Here is a 17,314-nt window from a genome sequence, read left to right as displayed (position 1 = left end):
CCAACCGACACAATAAAAAAGGGTGTTTGCGTAGGAAGAAAACACTCCTGTTAGTAACTGGTACAGAAAAGAGTATGATGAATTGTGACTCAGTGAACCTCTAAACACAAGCAAAAAGAACATGAAAAAATAGAGCAAAAAAAAACACAGAGAAAACGAGTGTGATGCTACATTTGTGGTAGCAATAAAGAACAAGATTGACAAAGAAATTATGTAAAAAAAACCCCGTTGATCGTTGTTGTTAATTCAAAAAGAAAGAACGAGACATAATTCAGAAAAAAAGAAACATAACCATTTATTCCATTAAATCTCAACTCTGCTCCATCGACAGCGTGTCCCTGATCGTGCTAACGATCGTATCCACTTCGGCCATAGCACCCAGCCCCGTATCGCCGCACATGAGCGTTTTCGCAATGCACGGCACCTCCCGGTGGCCCCAGGACTTGAGCGTACCGATCTGTGTCGCCGTAATCGGATGTTCCCACATGCGCGTGTTCATCGCGGGACAGAAGAGCAACGGTTTCGTCGGATCCCAGGCGCGTGTCGTACAGAGCAGCAAATTATCGCACAGCCCGTTGGCCATCTTGGCGAGGCTGTTAGCATCGAGCGGTGCAATCACGAGCAGGTCGGCCCACTTGCCCAGCTCGATGTGCAGGACCGGGTCGCCCCGCTTCTGCCAGCTCGTCCACTCTTCCGCGTCCGTGTGGAGTGTGACCGCGGCCGGCAGATCCTGCGGCGAGAAGAAATGCCGGGCATGCTCGGTTACGATCACGTGTACTTCCACCTCGAACTCGGTCAGCTGGAGCAGTTTTTCCACCAGCAGGGGAAGCTTGATCGTGGCCACACTTCCGGTACAGCCGACGAGGATGTTTTTCTTCACCTTCATTTCGATTCGGTGCTATTGGTTTACTATTATCGAGGGTATTCTTCACAGAGCTTCTTCTAACAACGTTCAATGACAAAATGCACTACACGAGACCCGGGGCTTAAACTCTATTTCTGGTTTTTGGTGTTTAGGGACGTTAAGATTGTTCCGGTTTGTTTTCACTGCTTTTCTCACTGCTGTAGCCTAGCTTGGAGAAGTCTTCCCGTGCCATCAGATCGTGATCCATGCGGCACTGCAGGTATGCTTTCGATTCCTCCCGGCAGGCAGAATTATCGTCGGCGTTCTCTCGCAGGCAGCGCATATAGAACAGCATCAGCTTCCGGCACTGGCCGCCGTGGTCCAGCGGGAAGCTACCCTTTTCCGGTGCAGTCGGGATAAACTTTTTCTGGCCAAATGTCATAGACGTCATCGTACTGGTGAAGGAGCTGGAATTGGAATTTATGGAAATTAAATTTTAATGCACAGCAAGCAGCAAAATGGGACGGTTCTTGGAAGGTGTTCCGAGACACCCTGTGGATGGTTTGTTTTGGGTTATTTTTGGGAGGAGGAAGAGCCTTCCTTACGCTGTTAAAAGCGAGTATGGCATAAGCAATATGATGAAACTATTTAAAATGAGAGCAGTTAATGTAATTTAACACAAAATTGGTCAAACAAGCTAATTAGACAGCTTCAACAAACGATAACTCACCTCGTTGTTTTGCCGCTACCGACGTTACATAAACCTCATGTCTTCTGTTCCGATGAGGTGCAATCGAATTTATTACAGCATATAGGGCTTGAACTACAATGCACACACTTCCACCAGTATGTAAAACATTCGCACACAATAATTTATGCACGAAAACTCGTAAACTATTCTATTAATCGTGCGTGTTTCGCCAAACCTCCATCCGAGCTGGACCGAATTGGGATATTTTTTGTTGATGGGTTTTGACAACTCAAAAATATCCCCTTTGGTCCGTTGGGCTGAATGATTTGAAATGAAGCAAAATAACGGAAAACGAGAGTGAAAATTCAAGAAAAAAAGGAAATATCATGTGGTTATTTGCGTATTGTAACATCACTGAGCACGATAGTAGAATTTCTGCGAAAACTACGCAATTAAATCCAAATAAAAGCCAAGAGCGAGAAAGGCTGGTCAAGAGAGCGAGACAGAGCGACGCTGTCAACGCGTCCAAAACTGTCAGCTGTCAGCAGAGTGACCAGAAATACCGATTTTTGATATGCCTACTGATTCACAGATGAGCCCCCTAAAAATACCGATTTTTCATTTATCCTACCGAAAATTACAGATTTTTTCGTAATACTAACCAAAAAGTCATATAACCATTTCCCAAATCACTTAATGTATAAAACTCTATATGGAAATCACTGGCAACCAGAACCAGAAGTTCAACAGAGACAACCCATATAACCAAGATACCGAAAACGCCACCAATTTCTTGTACTAAAAATCCAGTTCCATCAAACAAAGCTAAAAAACTATCAGTTTGGTGGGTTAAGCCACACGTCCACAGAAGCAGCCACTTCAATGTTGTTGAAGTTAGTTTTTTTACGCACGGGCAATTTATTTGCTCAACATGTTTCACTTGTGTTAAAAAGTGATTTAATTATGCAAAGGAAGCAATTAAACGTGTGTGTGTTTTAGTTGGTTTGTTGTAAAACATTCATTTGTAATATGTGTATATATGTGTTTGTTTACTTGCGAATGAACTCTTCCATTTCACTGATCAGTGCATAGTTCATAGACTAATAATATTGCTGAATTTGAAGTGCAGTGATGTAAGTGAATGAATGTAATCAATCGAAGAGTTAAAATCCTGTTCAGCATATTGACCTTAGCCAACCCTTGACCAAACTTTTCCTCAAAGCATTTTTGGAAAAGGTGGGTTAAGGGTGGGCAAGATAAATACATCGGATCGGAACTGGCAGCTCCGATTGTTCTAAAATTTGGTGAGTTAACGACTGAATCGACCACCACTAACCCACGTGGGTTTGAAGTGGTTTTACAGTGGGTTAAGGACGATTTGGTTATTTGGGAACTAAGGTCCGTGTCTGCACTTCATGAAGTCGAACGCGCTGATTAATTTTTTTTTTGACAGATAATATAACCCGGCGCTCTAGTAGCAATAGAACACGACATCGAACATGAAAAATGTATAGGACTTCACATGTTCGATTTGTGGGTTATCACATCGAACATGTAAAATCCCATATATTTTTCATGTTTGATGTCGCGTTCGATTGCTGCCAGAGCGTCCCAACGATTTGTTGGATTAAATTGCCTAGTACAATTTTCAGATCGACACTTCAGAAAGGCCTCACGTGACCGCTATGAACTAAATCTAAACTATCTCCTTTAAATAAATAAAAGATGTTATTTGCTCGTGCTGCTCTTCATGGGACAGATTAGCTTCCATCTCCGACAACCCCCCTCCCCCCACCCACCGCTCAACACTTCAAAGCCTACCGAAAACTACCGAAAAAATCTTTAACTCCTACCGAAAACTACCGATAAAATTTTGCTGCGCCTACCGAAAACCGCCAAAATAATCTGGCCACACTGGCTGTCAGTGCGTATGTTTTATTCCGCTGTACGGAACGGAGTCGTTTGTTGTGCGCGTGTTTATTCTCGCCTTTTTTTGTTCTGTCTTAGTTTCGTGCGTGCTAAAACACTGTCCGGCATCTATTGCGCTTTTCGGCGGTGAGTATCGGAATGCAACGTTGAATGAGATAGAAATTGTACAAAAACGCCCCAGAGAGGGAGGACGTCGATAACTACCGCTACCGTGAGCCTTTGTGGCACTGTTCGTGGCCATCATCATCGTGGCAAGAGGGTGAGGTACGCGATCGTAGAGTGCATTGAGCGCGAATGCAATAGTGTGCGGTGTGTGCGCTTTTAGAGTGTTATTTTGGGGCATCCGTTTTTCGGTGCGTTTCCGGTTTAATTACCCTCCCGTTACGATCCGAATCTGTGTGGCTGTGTGTGTGTGCGGAGGGGCCGCTTTGTATCGGAACAGTCTGAAGGGGGGGATGAAAACGCATTGACACGGTTGCTGCTTGTGTGCGCGGGTTTGTGTGTGTGTATGTGGTTCTTGTTTCTTGGTAGCCGCCGTACCGGAGAGCAAGCGAGGCGGTACCGTTCGATCGTGCCTTTCGTACGCATATTTGAGCCCAAGTAGAGTTGTGTGCGTGTGTATGTGTTCTTTTGTTTACACCAGTGACCACGGTTACGGGAATTTCGGTTGCGATAAGGGGAACTGTGTGTGAATGATAAAACGACTATCCGCAAGTGTATGGAAAGTGTGTGACGTGAATACAGGAAAACATCACGCACGGTAGACCACCATCAAGGGAAGAAGACGGAGTGACCGGTGCGGCGAGAAACCGACTGACCGGATAGTAAGTGCTGGGAGCCACCTGTTAAACGCATCCGAACGTCACTAGTGACGTCATCTGATCATCAAAAAGGGAGGAGAGTTGTTGTAAACCTCGGCCAACTGTGGAGAACCCTTTTTTTCGTCCACTGCACAACAGAACAAAATCATCGTACGCAGCCATAGACATAGTGGTAAGTAGCCATGGCTCGTCATAGATGTATAGCACCTTCTCCCAAAAGCTTCAAGCCCACTACCACGGCTTGCGCACAGTGGCGTTTCATACCATTCATGTGTGAGGGGGCATTATTTATGGGTCAGTCCCCGCTCCGTCCCGGTACGGTGCTTGGGCCCTTTTCTGCCCTTGCCAATCGTTCTTTGCCTGCTGCCATGTTGCAGTCGTCGTCGGGTGTACCAAACAACGCCTACTAGACGATGAGCTGTGCTACCTTTGCTGAGTGTGTAGGTAGATCGTGCACATACACCACACACTCTGTCGGTGCTGGATTTGTTGTGATCGATGACTCACACATTACACGGAATTGCACGGAAGCGGCAAGGGTTGATCGGTTGATGACATGATTGACAAACGAGATGAAGCTTGTTCTATTCATTTAGCGTATTCCTGTTCTCTTTGTTCCATTCTTGGTGAAGTAATTCTTCTACGATAACGTAAGAAGAACAAGAATCTATTTTTTTTTTAAATTTAAACAGTTTGCATTTGTGATGCATTTTTTTCAGTTTTTTCTAGGAACTCTCATAGCGGTTGGACACTTTATTGACTCTTTCTTAATAGGAAATGAACTTAGTGAAATGGGAATTGGACGCTATAGCATCCTTGGTGAACAAATCCAATAGGATTTTCCTAGGATCCTGTTCCATTCACCAGGGTACCATAGACCCAGGGCACCATAGAGTCCAATTGCCATCGTATGAAGTTCACTTCCAATAAGAAATAGCCAACGAAGTATTCCACATCTACGAGAACCCCCGGAAAAGATAAAAATAAAGTTTTTTTTCTTCAATCAACTTTACATAATCAATCTCGATCAATTATTCCCACAAAAATCAATACCCGTGGAATCCCTTCCAGTTCCCATCAATGGCCTCGGTGCACCTTTCATTTCCCCCATTTGTGTGCACTACCGGCAAGGGAGGGTCGCATGTCACGATAACAATATATCCATTGCACACTAGCCACCACCCCTAAAGGGGTTTCAGATGGGCACAGAGCAGCAGGCAACACAAATGGGAACAAATGTGCTGTCTATTTCCACGTAACACACACACGCACACGCTTGGTGGAGGAGAGCGACACGGAGTGTAATTTATTTTTCTTGTCCAGCACAAGTCATATGCACACACACACCGCGTACGGTCGAGATATGCTACAGCAAACGGCACACACCGGCAACAGCAGCAGCAGGCCTCCGGTCTGGCAGATGAAAAGCAAACAGACGGACCAGAAGCCCCACAGTCGCAAAGAGGGTGGTTGGGGAGGGGGAGAAAAGGGAAAAGAAAAGGAAACTTATGAAGTACCGGTACTACCACACACTTTGCTGCCAATGTAACGCCGATCGGGTATGGTATGGCTGCCCCTGCCGGGGCTGTTGGTGGGGAAAAGAGGAAGCACGCGGAGCACGCGGGGAGGAAGTGTGTTTTATTGACCCGGGTAAAGAAAGATAGTTCTTCTTGTTGCGTTCGTGTTCGGTGTGTGTGTGTTGCTATTGGTTTTTTTAGCACACACATACATACACTGACACACCAACGGCACGTTATAATATGCCGCCTGTTGCTAACATTCTTGCTGCTGCTACTGCTGCTTTCATGATGGTGCTCGACGGCATTAGAATGTGAAAGAATTGGCGTGGAGGGAAAGGGGGCGGGCAGGGTATGTACACAGCTGTGGTGGGGGTGACCATAATTAGTACGCGCAGTTACAGCAGACCACAGTCCAAAAATGCTCATGGTGGAAAGACCTGCACGGTGTTGTTGGTGTTTGCGGGTGTTTGCAAACCCTTTAATGGTCAAACAAGAGTTAGCATGGGCAACCATAAAAAAAAATAAAATAAAAGGTTATAGTTCTCACCTGTAAATACCGACTTTGTTCATAGGATCTAGTTAAAAATGCCTAGTATGAAATGTTAATGTAAAATAATTATTTAATTTTTCTATTTAGCTGCTTTCTAACTTGCGATTTAACGAAAATTAATGCGATGCTGTATTTAATATGTAACACAGTATTATTTGATAGAGAAACTCAAGGTTTCTCATATGATTGACTGTTAATTGTGGGAAAAGTTACCTAAACTTGGTGAAATTCATTTGTTCAATAATTTATCAAAATTTTTACTATAATAATGATAAAAATAATAATACTAATGTTTGCCCTGTTGCACACATGCCTTTCCAAGGGTTAGTTTCGCTGGCTTTTATCTGTAAAGTTCTACACATTTTGCACACCGGAGTGGCCGTTCATCAATAGGCAGCCGCCAGTGTTTGAGGATGTTTCATCATTATGAGGGGAGGCAAATGGAAACGGTTATCATTTGTTTGTTTGGATTCGCAGATTCTTGTGCATTTTTGTTTTTGCGCAGACATTCCCGCCAACGCTGCCGTGCGTATCGGTCTGTCGCAGCGCGGAGATTTTGCCATAAAAGTGAATGCGCGCTCAAACAAACACACGCACATATTATATTGTCTGGGCAAATATTAATTTCATCGGTGGAACATTACATGTTAATGATCGGTTAGGACGGCAATTGTTTGAAGAGTAAAACGAAAAGAATTTTGAATGTTTTTTTGATAAATTATGTCAAAGCACTGTTATCGCCTTTTCATTGTTTGTTACTGATAAGACTTTCATTCCCGATGTGATATTTAGATTATATAGGTTTAGATAACAAATTCAACCCAAAAATGAGTCGAGTTATACAGGGAAACACAACTTAGTTATTTCTATTATACTTCAACAACATACTGTATCTAGCATGAGACTGTCAGATGCGCAGCCTCTTGAGTTAGGGCGAGAATAGGGCAGCAATTATCATCGTGGTGTTAACCCGGAGCGTGGTATGGTGCGCATTACCATTCTTCGAATATCATAGGTCGTGACGACGCGTTGTTGTGTCTATTCCTACATATAGCTATGAATGTTTTACCATTACCTACACAATGTTTAACCCCTTTTCCTACTATCTTTTGTATCGTTTTAGCCTTTTTTCCTCCTATTGGACTGCGTGTCAAGAGCCTTCAACGCCGTATCGCCTGTTAGATAACATTTGTGCCTGTAACGAACCGTAACTGTGGTGAGAGTGAATGCGATTATAGAAGATGCACCTGTTGAACGAGAATTTTGTTGTGTAACACTGTCAAACGAGTGGGTTCCACATTCGTACGAACCTAGAGAAACCCGAACTGAAGACTGACCCGAAACAAGAGCTTTCGGACGCTGGTCAACAGCCCTTGGCAGCCTCCTAGCGATTAGTGATGACAGTTTCGTTTAGCTGAGGGCAGCACTAAACATCACATTTGGTAAAGGAATCCTATTTCAATAATCTTCAAACCAAACCGAACATCGTGTACATCGCCTAGTGGCAGGTCTGGTCGCAAAGTGACAGACAGCACCATGCCGATTCAAATCGCCAACGAGAGCAACAACAGTGGCGGCGGAGGGGGCAGTGGCCACGAGATAAAGGTGAAGATAGCCTACAATGGCGAGGTGATGATCACCTACATTGACGAGAGCATCACGTACGACGGTCTCTGCCGGGAGATGCGCGAAATTTGTCGCTTTTCGCCGGATCAGGTAATGGACGTTGTGGGTGTGTAGAAAGGTGTGAGAATCGCATAATTTAACGCTTGTTTTTTCTCTTCTTTTTTATCTGTGCAGGTGTTTACGATGAAGTGGGTTGATGAGGAAAACGATCCATGCACCATCCAGTCGGACACGGAACTGGACGAGGCGATCCGTTTGTACGAGGTGAATCGTGATTCGGAGCTGGTTATTCATGGTGAGTCGTTGGAAGTAGTTTGCTAATTGTTTTTATTGTCAGTCGAATTTGCGTACTGATCAAGTCTATAGAAACATTGATTGAGGTAATGATTGCGATACTTTTTCTCTTTAAAATACTCGGCCTGTGTCTGTTTGAATCGATTAATGTTTTGTTGCCCTTGTTCTTTGTAGCGCAGCGAATGTCATAACACCGATGACAATGTGTACTGTTTGTAGGGGTGAAACTTCCCCAACTGGCCCGGAACAAACACAGACACACACACAAACACCCCGGGGGTCACCCGTTCCGGTCTTTTCTTGCCCGGTATGACGCGTTTCCGTCCGCTCCGCACATGGGAATGGCTTGGGTGGAAAATTTTGGAATGGAAAATTGCTCGTTTATTTGCCCCGGCATGGTAAAATTATCCGGGCTTCGTTGTTTTACGTTGTCATGTGTGTGTGTGTGTGTGTGTGTGTGTCTGTGACGGTACGGTGACGGAGGAAAGGCACATTGGCTAGCAACCGGACCCCCGGACCCCGGCTTGTGGAGGAACCGTTGCCATGAATAAATATGAACGATAAAACTAGACACAAAAGGATCACAAAAGGGAAACCCGAAGCACAGTGGGACGAAGGCACAAGACGCCAGCCAGTCCTGGGCGGGGTGGTGGCGGCGTCAGTGGGGCTGCTTGCCCCTTTTAAGCCGGATGCTATTTTGCTATTGTTGTTTTGCTTCTCCCTTGCCAGGGATACTGAGTCTCCCGGGAGCTGCTACGACTACCACCATCACCACTACTACTACTACTTTATGTAGGAATGCCGGGGGGATAAACATTTTATTTTGTCCTTTTGTGTGTGTGTGTTTGTTGCAAGCTTTTAACTCTGTAGTTCCTGCCCGGGGCCGGGGTTTGTGTCCGACGGGCTTTTGACAATAGTTGTTCATGAGCGCGCGCTACATATGTCGATCCCACGTCTCGGCGGCTGCCGTTACGTCGACTTGTTCACCTTGTTGACCATTTTATAATCTCTTGATCCTTTTGTTGAATGTGCATGCTTTGCATATTTCCACTGTGCCCTCCTTTGTTTCTTACTGTCTCTCGCTAGGCACGGGCATGGTTTCACTGTCTGTATATTCCTTGCTCTCTCTCTCACTCTTCCGGTAGGGGGAGCAGGTTGGAACAATGTGCACGAAGGATGCTTTTATTTTACGTTTATTCTTTATTTTTATGCCGTAGTTCTGTTGTGGCAGGGATATGACGCTATTTACGTGTTTTTCCGCCGGAACAGGACAATCGCTCCGAAACCGTACCGGAAAAGCAGCACTGGGTGGATGGAAAAATAGAGGAAAAAAACAAAACAAACAAAGCACATCGTTGTCGTCTATTGAATGGCAATGAGATGGAAATGGGTTTGGGATGTCTGGTAGGTGCCAACTTGGCAGGTCGTATGTTGACTAGCTCTGGGAGAAACACTCAACCACGTGTGTTAGGAGCCTGGATCCATTGCCCAAGGCCAAACATTTGAAGCCAAATAGAGCGAATAATGCGTGCCACTATGGTGAATTTGAAAAAAAGCAAAACCATTTCGATAATAAAGCAGAGAATAATGCAGAGCGTATGGGAATGAATTATCTTGGAGCCATTTTGAGGGTCTCCATAAGCATTGTTCATTGTGCATTAAGTGTATGGGTGTTTTGTAGGATCGCGAATATGCATACATGCGTTAATTAGAAAGGATTTTATGTCTCGAGATATCTCTTTGCCTATCACTTTCCTCGTAGATAGGAGTACCGCTCGATAAGAAGAAAGATGTTTCTGCGCTGCGTTACGATACACGACATCGACGATGGCTTATCTTAAGCTAAAGACAAACCCTACCCCTCCCCTAGCGCACTGATATCTGGTTCGGATTCAGGTTAAAGCAACACACAGCAAACGCCCGATAAGCCCGCCGGAGCTCGCGGGATTTCGGTGAAGGTTGCCCACCGTTGGCGCTCGGATGCAATGTCGGCTCGTAGTTCCGCGTTGTTTGTGGCACCGTTCGTTGCAGGGTGCTAACTGTGCGCGAGCTACTACTAGTTAGTTGCCACTGTTCTGGCGCCGCAGAAACGGCCGCAGAAGAGCGAAAAGACGTTACGTGATCATAGCCACAGCTGAACCCCCTGAGCTTTAAGTTGCCGGTGTCGTCCGTGTTTTTTCACGTTCAGATGCAACTATCGGTTTAGTTGTCGGCTCATACGCGATGGTCGCCTCCGGTATTGGAGAGGTGAAGGCGTGCCGTTAGTGAGGTTTTAGTGTGGATACAATATTGACGTACTTATTGTATCGAAAGAGAAACAAGTGCAAGGTTGTTTTTTTTAAATGTCTTTGTCGATGGTGAAGAGTTGTTAAATGTAGATCTCTGTCCTATTGACAGAGTATATCCAGTGCCTAGCAGTGTGATAATATGGTTTTGTAGTGATATTATTTTGTGTGCGACTTGAAGTAAAAATAGGAGCAATAATTCTGAAGTCAAGTTCAAAAAGTGCACTCGTTTTCATTTTTGATGTTATAAAAGTCAATGAGATTACAACAATAAATGGCATCGATTTATAGTCTAATCGGGGAAGTTAAGCTGATGAAGAACTTCCAAACTCCTGCACAGGTTGAAGGCAAGTGCTAAGTCGTAAATTTTCGCCGGCTCGAAACGGGAACAGATTTCGTCCGTCACTGTAGCAGCCAGCATGTCTATCCATTACACCAACCCGTCCATCTCCACTGTTATCAGTATTTTGCCCATCTAGTTCTAGCCGTCCGTATAGGTATTACAGTCTAAGTTTGATGATTGGGCAAAAAAGTTACTTCATGCTGATGATACTTTTATGTATCCATTGCTACTGTGAAGGATTGTGCCGCCGCCGCCACAGCTTGATGAATTGAAACTCAAATCCATCATTCGCTTCCCCAAAGCTCATCCGGATGGTGGCATCTCCATCCATTAGTTGGCCCGTATCATTTCTTTCGTTTTATGTTTTAATTTAGCTGGAAGTGGAATAAAGTTTACGCCGCCGTTCTCTTCCTTCGGTGTACAATGCAAAACCTCGCCGTGGAGTCAAGCGTATGGCCATTAAAGTGAATGAAAAGCTGCGGTAAGCTAGCCGCCGAGCAAAAAAAAAAAAAAGAAAAGCACGCGCGCCCACAGCGAGCGCATAATAAATGGCACCAAAACACACTACATCCGGGATGGGATGGGTTCCGGGGGTCCGTATTTTTTTGTGTTATTTCTTGATTTCTTTTCCATTCGGATGATAATTTAAGGATTTTATTCCCATCCCGCCGCCACCGCCTTCGTCACCGGCGTCCGGATAATCCGCAGCTTGCGGGTGGGCACACGATGGGCAAAAGTTCTAATGTGTCGTCATTGTCCTCGTCTCGGCGGTGGTGTTTTTCTTCTCCCCTCCCGTTTTGTGTGGCAGCTTTTGGGGGAAGGTTTATGTCGCGCTCTGTTTCTTGATGGAGTGTTTTCGTGTTGCGCGGGGAAGGGAACCGTATTTTTTTACAACAGCAGTTTTCCACTGTTATATCACGCAGTATCATCATAAAGCTATGGCGCCGGCAGGATGTTTTTGCCGAGCGCGCGCTCGTTCACTTTTTGCATCCGCAGGTCGTTCGTCGGGTTTGCGGATATTTTATGTTTCCCGCCCGACGGCTTCACTAGTTACATCTTTCATGATGTGTTTCCGCGCTTTGTTAAATGGTTTTATAGCACTCATTTCAATTTCAAACCCAAGCGTCCCGTGCTGTTGTTTAGCGTTTGTTTTAAGCCTTTTTTTTAAACTTCATTTTCATTCACGAAGGTGGTAACTCTGTTGTATTGGTTAACATTTTTGTTATTTTATCATTTGATAATGTTTTAGTCCAACAAAATCTTCCATATTCCCCTTAAATTGTATATAACACTCACAAGAAACACCTATCATAGTTGGATAGTTCTTGTACCTGTTAAAGCACACCGTAATCGTGAAACTTGTCCCCCAATCTGGAGCAAAAGCAGCAATTCTTGGAGCGCGCAAACACCTGATGGTTCCTGATCCTTTATGGCACTTTTTATGAGCTTTTCGTTAGGCGATGACTTTTTTTCAACTCGGTTCTTATTTTTATCGTTTAAAATACGTTTGACGAGGCCGGACGTGGGATGGCGTTAGATTTAATGGACAGGAAAGAACCTTGCGCTCGCGAACGTTAAGTAACGTTTGCAGATAATAATGTACTTTTAGCTGCACAAATCCTCTGAGGGCGATAGAAAAAGGATTCAAATTAAATTCAACAAGGGAAAAAACTGCATAGAAACCCGCGCCACCCGTTGGTTGTCATTTCAACCGCAAATATGTTACAGGTATGGTTACGTAGGCGGGGGAACAAAAGGCTATAAAAAAGCAAACCAACCAACCAACCAACCTCCGATAGTGTGGACACATTACGGAAAGGTATTTAAATAAGTTCCCTGCTTAACCTGCCGTGGTATGTGTCCTCTGCTGGGAGCGGAAAAAGAAACGGTATGCTCGGTGCAAATTTCCACATCATTTGTGGCACGTTTTTCGGCTGCTGGTTTTGCATCGCTCCCTTTACTTCTCTGGGGAGGGTTTCTTGTTCTGCATGTTTTAACCTCTATCGAACTCCAATCTTCCTGTCGCAGTCCCCTTCCAACTGGCTAATGCAGCTAGTCTCCACACCCGGGCGCGGTACACCGTGCGCAAGCTGCTAATGCATGTGGAATGTCGACGAGAGGCTAACAATCGATGAAAATGTTGCCTAGAGAGACGGGATGGCGGCATGGTGGAAATTTTCGGGTGGAGCAAGCACACAAACACACCTAGGGCCGGAGATGAAATCCATGACGCTAATGTTAGTCGAGCGAAAGGTTCGAGCTTTCGTGCTTTTGTATATTTTGATGTTTTCTTCTACGAGCTGCTGCCCTTGCCCCTAGACTACAACAGCTTTCCCAAATGCACGTGTGAAAAGATAGTTTTGTTGATAGACGGTTGTGTAGATGATGAGAGACGAAGGTCCAAAGGGAATGTATTCAGTATGGAGATTGTTAGGTTGTCGCTAGACTTGTCAGCAGCTCTGCGTTTGTGTGTGAGCCTTTTTACCTTTATTTTCTCCCACCTTTCTTCAAGCTCCATTTTGTGACACATTCCAGCGGGATTTGACCTTCTTTTTTCTATTTTGAAAGGTGGTAAAGGGCGTGGGGGGAAGTGGAGCGTCTCGTGGCGCACTTGCGATGACACCAGCAGACACCCCAGCGCGTATCGAACTGTGAAAATTCGTTCTGTATGTAAATTCTGTGCCAATCTGTGTGGCGCAGGGTGTCTGTACCGTCCACCAAGAAGGTGATGATGATGATGATACTGGTCGTAACGTGCCTTCCCTCCCCCGGGGGCGCTGTTACACAATTGCCGGTCGATTTGAGAATGTAACAGAAGCAAAATAAAACGACAGAGAACCGCGCCATGGACAGTGACTGCTGCATTTGCGCTGAGTGGGAGGAAAATAGTTCGACAAACAAAGCAAAACTATTTCGAATAGTGGAATTTTGGAATCTTTGGGTGTGTGTGGTTATGCTTTTTCGGGTGCGAGAGATACATTTTTGGGGACTTTCTTTTGTCATCGGCTTTTGAGGGGAAGTTTATTTTCTTTGCGCTATCGTTTCGGGTCGACCGATACGTTCTACTGCAGTGGGTAATTACAATTTTTAGAATCGTTTAAAAGTAGCACAGTTTTCTCGATTTGTTTCTTTTAGAATGTCCGTGAGTGTCTTAAAATTTCTTTTTCTAAATTCATAGTCCATCTCTTTTATCACGCACAACCCACTGTTTCAACACACTTTTAAGAACATTTACAACTTCCTGTGATAAACCTGCTGTCACCGCAGTTCTTCAGCGGGGACGAGGGATAGCGCATACTTGTTAAATTGTATTTCCCAAAACTCATAATATATAAATTGAAAACACGGCCCCATCAAGCTGGAACGACACTTTCGGGGATTATGCACAAACCATTTTCGTGCTTTTCAACATTGTCCTGCGTATCTGGCTGAAGCGTTGTTCCGTATTCGCGCAATGGAACCGAAATTGAGTGGAATTAGATTGTTCCTCAAACGGTAGATTGGACGAAAATTCAATTCAAATCAGTAAGGATGATTGCAAATTTTACTGCAACTATTTGTTTGATGATGTGGTTTGGGTTTATTGGAAATTTATATTGTTGATGTGTATGATAAACACTAAATATAAAGTATTTTTCTTACTTTAAACCTTCAACCGTTACCTAACAGTGCAACTCTGGTAATTATCACACGCGGAAAGGCATTTCTTTTCCAGCATGTCATCGTAGAAAAGCAAACAGTTTCTTTTTCTCAACTGCGCTGGTGCGTTAGTTTTAACACTTTGTGAAACTTTTGCACCGAGAGAGAGAAAGGCAAGAGGGGCTAACATTCAAGTGTCTTGGCTTGAAGTCTTGACACTATCCAGCTATCCACCGGTTGAGTTAAGCTTAACCCGGAAAGGCAAGTAAAACCGGTGCACACAACTTTCGGCATGAAAAGTTAGCAATCGTTAGTGCGATAAGCTGGCATTTATTTCACCGAGTGAGAGAGCGAGCAAGTCAAGGCTGTCTTCAAATGCACTGCTGCGAATTGCTGTTTCATTTCACCGGAGGAATATTAATTTAAACCCGTCAGCCCGTTTGGTGCTAATTTGACGGGTAAATAAAGTGCGACAGTGGCGCAATTAAACATCGCGAAAGATGGATGAATGTTTGCTTCCACAAAGAACGAAGACAAGCGCAACGGTTGCGATATGGTTTCGTTTTGGGCCAACATTCTGTCCCTGCTTAACACAGGTTAGGTACAGTATCGGACAGAAAGATAGGGCATTGGGTTTTTAACGCACCGTGCACCCGTTGGGCCAAGTTTATGTGTGGTTTGTATGTGTTTGTGTTTGTGTGTGTGTGTGTGTATGTGTGTGTATGTGTGTGTGTGTATGTGTGTGTGCATGTGTGTGTGTGTGTGGATGTATGTTTGAATGTGTATTGATGTGTGTGTTTGTTTCACAAGTAGGTCGTTTCGGATAGATTTGTAAGTAGCTTTTTTGTGTTTTGGGTTAGGTTTTTGGTGTGATAAGCAGGACCACCGCCCTCACGATCAGTGTGTTTTCGATATATTAACAATGTTACGGTCTTCTTTCGCCGTGGTCTTCTGAGGACGACCGGTTGACTTACGCGTTTCGGTTGTCCAAGCGCGTTTCAGTTGTCTAAGCACGTTTCGGTTGTCCGAAGCGCGTTTGCCACAAAAGTGCGCGATCGTTCCATTACGAACTCGATCCTTTTGCGCTTAATGCCAGCAGCAGCCATTCGCTTTTACATATGGCGCTGATAATCGGTACAACGTTTACCTCGACCCATTGTTACTAACATTGCTTGCTTGGACCGTCAAGAACGCGCTGGTTAAAAACTTGGACACGGCTGATCCCGTGCTCTGCCTGCGTTCTACTTCTATACGCGATGAATTACATCGTTGTCGAGCAGCGAAAACATCGCATGGATAAAAACTATCAACGAGTACGCGAGTAAGCGTCTTCCCTTCAAAATCGAGAACAGAATACTGCCGCGCTCATGAAACAAAACGCCCATTGAAAAGAACAACTGCGCGCCAGCTCAATGCACGCACAAAGTTTACCATTCGCACACAACGTGCAACGCAGAGATGCACGAAGGCCTTTCAATGGCGTGCACTGGAGAAACACCTGTGAGAGAATGCCGAGTTCATTGCTATTGTGCGTGTGTCCATTTCGCACCGGTGTCGCATTCACATTCATGAAACAGCACACCTGCGTTTTCGTCCGAGGAACAAGGGCTGCTGTCGATGCAAACTTTAGTTTTTATCCAAGTGTAAACGCACAATGTTTCACATGATAACACACATAATAAGAATAATTTCAACGCAATATGACATCATGGCAAGCTATGTTTTTCAGACACAAACCCGCGCACTTGCAAATACACATTAAAAAGCACACTCACTTTCTACTACTACACACACACACATGCACACACACACACACAAACACACACACACACAAACACACACACACACACACTCACACACTCACACACATACACACACACATACACACACACAAACACGAGTAACGTGGCAAAACAAGTGCACGGTGCATTGAAAAAAAGGGTCCTATCTTAATGTCCGATACTGTACCTGCCGTTGCACTCATTGTGATGCATTTGCTACACGCTCCAACACCTCATTGCTGATACATGTCCCTATCAATGTACAGCCGCTCAGCGAAAGGATTGTCGATCGATTCCCATCATCACAGCCATCTGGTACAACGTTCCCTTTGGGGTTCGTTTTCCATTATCGGAGTAGGAATAGTTTTCTTTACATTATCATCTCATCAGAACCTCAGCAGCAGCAGCTCCCCTGTTTGGAATATGCAATCGTTTGTCGGTTTGGAGTAGGTTGTTCTTCAGTTTTTCTCGCTTTTCGAGCGGAAAATTGGCTTCACGTTGCTACTACCTACGTTGCTGTTGCGCTAAGGCTATAAGATTGCTCTCATTGTACAAACATAACATTTTCAGTTTAATGCAAAGCTGTCCAACATTGGAGCCATTGGGTATGATGGATGATGCCGTACTATAGTGGCTTAGAAAACGATTCTGCAGGTTGTTTTAAGGTAGCAAGATGTTCTTGGTGTTTCTGAATCCAGGGATATGGAGGAATCCGCTTCTACCAAGATGTCCAAGAGCTGCAAGATCTAGCTTTGAATGTTTGAAAGACTGCCCAGATGTCCAGAACATCCTCGTGCACCCGACATAGGTTGTTCGCCGTAAAAAGACATGTAGTTGTAGCCGTGTTTTAGGCTTCTTTTCATGTTGGTCCTAAAATGTAGACACAGAAAGAGACGGTGAGCGATAGAAAACGGCCATTGCTGAGGCTTGGTCGTCGTCGTCGTCGGTTCGTTAGCTGATAAATATTGTATGCCTTCATTTCGCTTATCTT

The 17,314-nt window shown here is 44.6% G+C and overlaps 3 protein-coding genes across 5 annotated transcripts in view; 1 reads left to right on the top strand and 2 right to left on the bottom strand.

The window, feature by feature from the left end:
- Positions 1–270: 270 nt before the first annotated feature.
- On the bottom strand, positions 271–886 carry LOC133390937 (phosphopantothenoylcysteine decarboxylase). Its single transcript, XM_061661309.1, has one exon. The coding sequence runs from the start codon at positions 884–886 to the stop codon at positions 311–313; it is 576 nt and encodes a 191-aa protein (XP_061517293.1). The 3' UTR covers positions 271–310.
- On the bottom strand, positions 271–1,295 carry LOC1280676 (cytochrome c oxidase assembly protein COX19). Its single transcript, XM_320537.4, has one exon. It carries the CDS (start codon positions 1,293–1,295, stop codon positions 1,023–1,025), a length of 273 nt encoding a protein of 90 aa, XP_320537.4. The 3' UTR covers positions 271–1,022.
- Positions 1,296–3,463: 2,168 nt separating this feature from the next.
- LOC1280683 (atypical protein kinase C) overlaps positions 3,464–17,314 on the top strand; it is a 107,008-nt gene continuing 93,157 nt past the window's right edge. For 2 of the 3 annotated variants that reach the window (XM_061662643.1, XM_061662646.1), the window contains exons 1-3: positions 3,464–4,457; positions 7,479–8,071; positions 8,156–8,276. In XM_061662643.1, coding sequence (XP_061518627.1) covers positions 7,892–8,071; positions 8,156–8,276 — 301 coding nt within the window. In that variant the 5' untranslated portion in view covers positions 3,464–4,457; positions 7,479–7,891. Of the gene's footprint in view, positions 4,458–7,478; positions 8,072–8,155; positions 8,277–10,349; positions 10,908–17,314 lie in introns of those variants that run through there. The other variant, XM_061662645.1, reaches the window with a different exon arrangement.

The sequence above is a fragment of the Anopheles gambiae genome, chromosome 3 (assembly GCF_943734735.2).
Source record: "Anopheles gambiae chromosome 3, idAnoGambNW_F1_1, whole genome shotgun sequence".
In the NCBI taxonomy this organism is placed as follows: domain Eukaryota; kingdom Metazoa; phylum Arthropoda; class Insecta; order Diptera; family Culicidae; genus Anopheles; species Anopheles gambiae.
This window is presented reverse-complemented; position numbering and strand designations above follow the sequence as displayed.